This window comes from Arachis ipaensis, chromosome B06 (assembly GCF_000816755.2).
Source record: "Arachis ipaensis cultivar K30076 chromosome B06, Araip1.1, whole genome shotgun sequence".
NCBI classification, from domain to species: domain Eukaryota; kingdom Viridiplantae; phylum Streptophyta; class Magnoliopsida; order Fabales; family Fabaceae; genus Arachis; species Arachis ipaensis.
The window spans coordinates 103,659,067-103,666,971 of record NC_029790.2 but is presented as its reverse complement, the minus strand read 5'-3'; the positions used below and the strand labels follow the sequence as shown (position 1 = coordinate 103,666,971).

Sequence of the window (7,905 nt, the reverse complement as noted above, 5' to 3'; positions counted from 1 at the left end):
GACTTAAAATAAAATTAGAATTAGTATGGGGATGCTCTAAATGTACCATAGAGTTGGTATCAATGCATTCATGGATACCGATAAAACAAAGAGATTGAAATAAAGAAGAAGAGGTAGTTGGGAGATCCACGTAAGGGGCAAAGAAGCCATTCCATCCAGCTACTACTCCAACACGTTTTATTAATTCAATATAAGTAACCAATTAAAATTTCATTTCCCATCACAGAGACTGAGAGAGAGTCCTGCAACTACACTGCTCTCTGCCATCTCCTGATTCCTTTCTCCTTGGTTGCCAAACCCGAACTCGCTTCCTTCCTCGCTCGCAGCTACAGGGAAAACAAATCCTTCTAGAAACAAAACAATAAGAAACGCTTCACCTTCTTGGAGCGTGGGCCAACGCCTCTACTCTTGTTTTCTGCATGTCCATCCATTGGCCACTCCAAGCAGCATCATAGTAGTTGTAGAGTCTGAAGATGAAAATGGAGGGTGATCTGAAGCAGAAGCTGCTGGTGCCTTCTTCAGGAGGAGTAGAAGAGGAAGAGGGCTTGTCACTGGTTAGGAGGGTGTGGGAAGAGAGCAAGAAGATGTGGATAGTGGCGGCGCCAGCCATATTCACAAGAGCTTCCACGTTTGGAATCCAAGTTATAAGCCAAGCGTTTGTTGGACATCTTGGTTCTAAGGAACTCGCTGCTTTCGCTCTTGTTTACACCGTTCTTATCAGGTTCGCTAACGGGATTCTGGTATGTTCTTTTTCAGTTTTCACCTAATTTACCTTTTGCAGTTAGTTTTTTAATTTTTTTTTCCGTGATGGTTTAATGGTTTATACTCGGAAATCGGAGTATTCTGGTTGAGCAAAAATTATTGCCGAACCATGTGATGGATTCTGAGCTCCAGGATGTAAAAATTTTCGGGGAGAATTAAAAAAAGACAGGAGAGGTTAATTTTGTGTGTGTGTGTGTTTTTTTTTTTTTTCTACATAATATTCTGTCAAATTTTCTGGCTTGCTAAAATTTTCTTTATTTTTAATTAAATAAATTTGACAAAAAGAGCTTCTTCCCTCTTTTTTTCTTTAATTTTTATTTTGGGGACGGAACAATATTTGTGTTAAAAGGAATCTGGAGGATTCTCCTGTGCTTCATCAATTAAAATTTAATTTTTTTATTCTGTAATATTTTTGGGCGTGCTTCAACTTCTGCTATCAATCAATAGTGATTCCTGTTATTTTCTGAAATGAAAAAAGAAAAAAAAGATTTCAAGCTTTTGAACTTCTGGTATCAGAACAATCAAAGTGGTGTTACTTCAAGGGTTTTGTCCGTGCTTTCTTGTTTGTATTTTGTATTTCAATTTAACCGATGCTATGAATTTATTTTGTTAAATTGTCTTGACATGTTTGTACTGCAAATACAATTGCAATCATAATATGGTCCCTATTCACACTACTAAGTTCTTCCTCCGATTTTATTTATGTTTTTATTGACCATTATTGCAGTTAGGAATGGCGAGTGCTTTGTCAACACTGTGTGGTCAAGCATACGGTGCAAAGGAATATGGCATGATGGGAGTTTACCTTCAAAGATCATGGATTGTTTTGTTCCTAACTTCACTGATTCTTCTTCCGGTGTTCATCTTCACCACCCCAATTTTAAGCCTCTTGGGCCAAGATGAAACAATAGCACAAGTGTCAGGAACCATTTCACTTTGGTCAATTCCTATCATGTTTGCCTTTATCGTATCCTTCACTACCCAGACATTCCTGCAGTCGCAAAGCAAGAACGTGATTATCGCCTTCTTGGCAGCTTTCTCCATAGTCCTTCACATCTTCCTTTCTTGGCTTACCACTATGAAGTACAAATTGGGTCTTCCTGGTGCAATGACCTCCACTAGTTTGGCGTATTGGATTCCCAACTTTGGTCAACTCATATTCATTTTCGGTTGGTGCAAGCAAACATGGCATGGGTTCTCATTCTTGGCATTCAAAGACCTTTGGCCTGTTGTTAAGCTTTCGCTTTCATCCGGTGCCATGTTGTGGTGAGCTTTCTTTCAATTCTTTGTGAATGACACCTTGAATGGAGTAGACAATAGAAGTTTGAGTATCTTAATTTCTTTTATGTCTTCCTAACTCGATCCAATTGGATGTATTTTACAGTCTTGAGCTATGGTACAACACAATATTGGTTCTTTTGACAGGTAACCTGAGAAATGCAGAGGTGGAAATCGATGCTCTGTCTATATGGTAATTCCTTAAACATTAATTCATTAGAATTCATATGTTGTGTTGTTAGCTGTATTGATTTGGTGTGTAAATTGTAGTGGGCTTTTGACAAATCTTGTTTCTTTACAGTCTTAACATCAATGGATGGGAAATGATGATATCACTTGGGTTCATGGCTGCTGCTAGGTACTAACGTTATATTGACCTACCAATCTTATTTTCCCATGTTTAGTAAAGTTTAGAATGGAAAATTAACTCCAGCTTACATAATTTGCAGCGTACGAGTGGCGAATGAGCTTGGAAGAGGAAGTGCCAAGGCTGCCAAGTTCTCGATCCTAGTGACTGTGCTAACATCATTGGCCATTGGGTTCTTTCTGTTTGTATTCTTCTTGTTGTTTAGGGAACGACTTGCTTACATATTTACCACAGATGAGCATGTTGCCCGGGCAGTCGGTAATTTGTCACCATTGTTATCAGTCTCTATATTACTAAACAGCGTTCAGCCCGTACTCTCAGGTATTCTTCACAAGCTTCATTGTTCTTACAATCTTACATTACAAAAGCAAATTACTTTGCCAGTTTTGTTACTATGGGATTGTGTCGAGATACAATAATCCAAAGATATACTAGAAGGTAGAATTTAGATCGATATTGGTAAAGTGATAAAGTAAAGGGTAAATCACCATTGAATTTGTAATTTTCATCATATATGGATCCCATTATCTTAATTTAAGAGGGATTAACTACTCATTTTATCACTTTACTCTCTCACTTTAGAGAAGCTTATTCAAAAAGTAACAGTGAAAGATAAAAAGGTAAATGGGGAATAATCGTTTGTTTGGTTTCTATAGGTGTTGCGATTGGAGCCGGTTGGCAAAGCATTGTTGCTTATGTTAACATAGGTTGCTATTACCTCATTGGAATTCCTGTCGGTATTGTGCTTGGTCATGTTCTTGATTTGCAAGTCGAGGTAGGATTTTAACCTGAAACTCTTGTTTTTCCAAATTGCACTTCAAATTTCTGCTGCATAATCAAATTCTAAATCTCTTTCCTCTTGTGCAGGGAATTTGGGTTGGAATGTTGTTTGGAACTTTTATTCAAACCGTAGTGCTTGTTATAATCACCTACAAAACTAACTGGGATGAGCAGGTTCAAATTGACCTCAATATTCTAACTCTGCTATGATTGTAATTATGAACTAATGATCATTATGAAATAATTAATTGATTATGAAATAATTAATTGATTATGGTTTTGTGCAGGTGGTCATAGCTCGTTCAAGAATTAGCAAGTGGGCTAAAATGGATGGCCTCGATCATGAATCAAAACCGGATTCATCAGAAAGTTAATTTTGTTGCCTAACATTTCAGTCAAATGCAGCTAAGGATTAATATTGTAGAATTTGTATTGTTATTTATTAATTTTATTAATTGCAAGTTTTGCATTGAAAATTAATGGACTTATGTTCTTTAATTTCGTCCCTCTATTATATAATGTTTTATCTTTTGGTATGAACAAAGGGACAAGAAATAAAGTATCAAGAGAATTTTGAGCTCCACTCTGAACTCCTATGCAGTGTTTCGCTATCTGCCCCTTTTTTGGTTTAAATTAAATTAGGGGTACAATGATATCCACTTAATTGTTTATTTATTTAGATAAAACATTGGTAACTTTCTTTCATTTTAGGTTTAGTAGCGTGGTTCTCCGTTTAATTTTTAATATTCATAACTTTTTTTAATCACTAAATTAAGTTTGGTTTATATTCAAATAGAATATCTCAAAAGACTAGTCTTTTCTAGAACCAAAACACAGTAATTTTGATCCAAATTATGGCGTGAATTTAAATTGCTATTTTTGTCCAGTTATTCAAATCAGGGTAGAGAGAACTTTATGCTTTGTCAACTGAAGTTGCTTGGATAAAAGGATATTAGATATACACTGTCCAGAAACTATAAAATAATTCAAAGAATGACAAATTTAAAAATTTCGAGGTATGGTACGAATAAACAAATGGAAGCAAGTTTCAAAGTATATATATCATGTGCGAAAATCCAGTATGCTTCGTCGTCCTATGTTGGGGGGACCAGAGTTTCAGACATGGAACATGATGATTGTAATTGTATTCTAAAGCTAATAAAATTTTTTTGAAAGTGGTTGGTGAGAGTCAATTCTTGTGTGCGGTACAGTGAGTTTGTGTACCATTCATTGTAGAGGTAGGTTTGGCATTCCCTTGATTTAGGGTAACGTTTTTGTTCCAACATGTAACATTAAATATTTCAATTTTGTGAATAAAGAATTGTCATTTATTTTACTTGTTAATACTGTTTTTTTTTTTCTTTTAAATAGTAATTACCTTTCAACTCCTCGTGGCACCCGTGGAATTTGATTCCGTCCATCTCAATGCAGTCAATTGTCCTGAAACGCAGCTAGAAAGCTATGCATGAGCTAAACAACAAAAAAGAGGGTACATAAACACTTTTTTTTTTTTTTTTTGAAACAAATGAAGCTCGATGCATGAGAGTGGAGCATAAAATAGAGAGATACAAAAGCAAATCTAAACATAAGGTTAACAATCCTATGTCATCTCCGGCATTGTCATCAACAACTAGTAGGATCAATACCAGTCAATTCCTTGTAACTCAAAAACGTCCTGTTCTGTATGACATCAACAGTTACCTCTTTATTATTGAAAATCCTGTTATTGCGTTCCAACCAAACGTTCCAAATAGCCGCAAAGAACCCAGTCAGCCACCTCTTCTGCTCCTCTTTTCTATTAGGTGTTCCATTCCAACTCTCAAACAAGCCTTTAATGCTTCCTGGGATAGCCCAATCTCTATGAAAACATCTCAACCAGACGCACCACACCTGCCATGTAAACTCACAGAATACAAACAAATGATGAACACATTCGATCTCCTTTTTACATAAGACACAAATACTATCATGCTGGCGAGTTATGCCTAATCTACTCAACCTTTCTCTAGTATTCACTCTACCGACTAAAACAAACCAACCAAACAGTTCAATTCTAGGCGGAACCAGCCCTTTCCAGATTGAACTTGTGAAGCTATAACTCGTAATCTCCTCCGAAAGAGTCTCCAATTGCAACACATGCAGAAAAGAGTTAGTAGAAAAAATACCTTTATTATCAAATTTCCAAACAAGATTATCTTCTCTGTCAGCTGATAGCTTCACTGGTCTTAACATATCATGAAGTTGGTGAACTAGTTCCAACTCCCATTGAAACAGCTCCCTCCTCCAATGGAAATTCCAAATCCACTTTAACCCATCCCAGAACCCACAATCCCCTATCACAGATCCTTGCTGGTTTGAAACAGAGAAGAGCCTTGAAAAACGCACTTTCAGAGGACCACCCTGGACCCAGTTATCTTCCCAAAATAGTGTCCTTCGTCCATCACCAACTTCCATTGCCAGCCCACTAATAACTTTTTCTTTTACCTGCTGTGCTTTTATATCTAACTGACAGATCTCTTTCCAGGGGCCACCCTTCACCGGTAAAGTCTGACTAGAAAGCATAACCTTGGGATTCAAATTGTTACACGAATAGACAATCTTCTTCTATAACGGACAATCTTCCTTGAAAAACTGCCACTACCACTTAAACAACAGTGCTGTATTCCTGAGCACTGCATCCCCGACCCCCAACCCCCCAGCCTTTTTAGGTGCCTGAACCACTTCCCACTTCACTAGAGGTATACCATTGTTACCATCCTCCTTACACCACAGGAACCTCCTATGTAAGGCAATCAACTTGTCAGCCACCGCCTTCGGTATCTTGTATAGGCTAAGGTAGTATACCGGCAGGCTATTCAACACCGATTTAATAAGAACTAGCTTGCCTACTTTGTTTAGAACCTTCGCTTTCCATAAACTGAGCTTCTCTTCTACTTTATCTATGACCGATTTCCAAGTCTTCACCAAACGCGAGTTTGCTCCTAGAGAAATCCCGAGATACCTGACAGGTAAAACAACTTGCTTGCACTCTAGGAGGCCACACACATGCTCCACCCACTCCTGCTCACAGTTAACTGAGATCACATTCGACTTATGAAAGTTGATGCTCAAACCCGACATCAGCTCAAAACAGCGCAACAACCTCTTATAATAATTCACAATTGTCTCTGTCTCCGGAGGGCAAAACAAGATAGTGTCATTCGCGAATTGGAGAGGTGACAGTTCAATGTGATCTCTCCCAACCAGTAACGGATTAATACGCCCATTCCTTACAGCTTTCCCTAGCATCCTGTGCAACACATCCACCACAAGAACAAACAAAAGAGGAGACAGTGGATCTCCTTGTCTTAGGCCCCTCTCCATCTTAAACGGCTTGGATGGAGAACCATTCACTAGGACTGACATAGTGGCCGTACTAACATACTCCTTCACCCAACCCCTCAATCTTTGCCCGAATCCCATCTTCTGTAACACAATATCCACAAAGCTCCACCTGACTCTATCATATGCTTTCTGAAAATCTAGTTTTATAATTGCCACCTTCTTCCTATGTGTCTTAAGCCATTGCACCGTCTCACAGGCAATTAGGGCGCTATCATGAATCTTTCTACCCTTCACAAAAGCAGTCTGCGTCTCTCCTACCAACCCAGGCATAACTGTTTTCAACCTCCTCACCAATACCTTAGAAATCGTCTTATAAACACACCCCACCATACTAATCGGCCGAAAGTCCTTGATCTCATTGGCACCCACAAATTTTGGAGCTAGCGTCACCCACGTGACATTCGCATCAGTTAGTAGCTTCACACTTTGGAAGAATCACATCACCGCTGCAGTGAACTCCTGACCAATCTCTTCCCAAATTCTTGTTTAGACAATCACTTCATTACATATAAAATAAGCAATAAAGCTACACAGCTAAACAATTTTACCGACTAAATTTCAATCAAGTCAGATATGTGTATTATTTTTTTAAACATGATCCTGTTTTCGTCGTCTTCAACAATTTCTTTGTCTTTGTCTTTGTCTTTGTCTTTAAGCTTTTATTCTGCACGCTTCTTCTTCAACAATGTTGTCATTGTCGTTTTTTTCTTCCTCTTCTCTTATTTGATTTCTTCTCTTCTTTTTCATCCTCATCCTCTTCATTATCATCATCGTCGACATCTTTTTCATCTTCTTTTATATATGATCAGAAAACTGGAGCAATCCACAATATGAAAATTTTGATGCAAAGCACAAAAATTTTGGTGTACAACACAAATTTTTAAAGGAGCACATGCTTAGAACATTGACAACCAACCAACAAAATATGCACACCATAAAAATTTTGATACACAACACAAAATATTTGATACATAGCATAAAAAATTCGATGCACAATACAATTTTTTAAAGGACTACATATCCAAAACATTGACATCCAACTAATAAAATACATACACCACAAAAGTTTTAGTGCACAATACAAAAATTTTTAATGTACAAAAAATTTAGAAGGACTACAATTGACTCACTCAATTAACAAAATATAAGTAAAAATTTTTGTATTATGTGTAAAAATTTCTATGCTATATTGATAAAATTTTGCTATATGAAAAAATTTATATGCCATGTATAAAAAATTTAAGTTCTATGTCAATAAGTTTTTGTACTTTCTAACAAAAAATTATGTGCTAAAAAAGCACAAAAAAACTAAAGCCGTGACGCATGCGCTCGTG

General features: G+C 37.2%; 2 protein-coding genes across 2 annotated transcripts; one reads left to right on the top strand and one right to left on the bottom strand.

The window, feature by feature from the left end:
• Positions 171-3,770, top strand: LOC107604775 (protein DETOXIFICATION 21). Its single transcript, XM_016306462.2, has 8 exons — positions 171-740; positions 1,490-2,028; positions 2,147-2,233; positions 2,342-2,398; positions 2,490-2,728; positions 3,064-3,182; positions 3,275-3,361; positions 3,475-3,770. The coding sequence occupies exons 1-8, from the start codon at positions 474-476 to the stop codon at positions 3,559-3,561; spliced, it is 1,482 nt and encodes a 493-aa protein (XP_016161948.1). The 5' UTR covers positions 171-473; the 3' UTR covers positions 3,562-3,770.
• Positions 4,811-5,749, bottom strand: LOC107647186. The gene has a single exon (XM_016351301.1). The coding sequence runs from the start codon at positions 5,747-5,749 to the stop codon at positions 4,811-4,813; it is 939 nt and encodes a 312-aa protein (XP_016206787.1).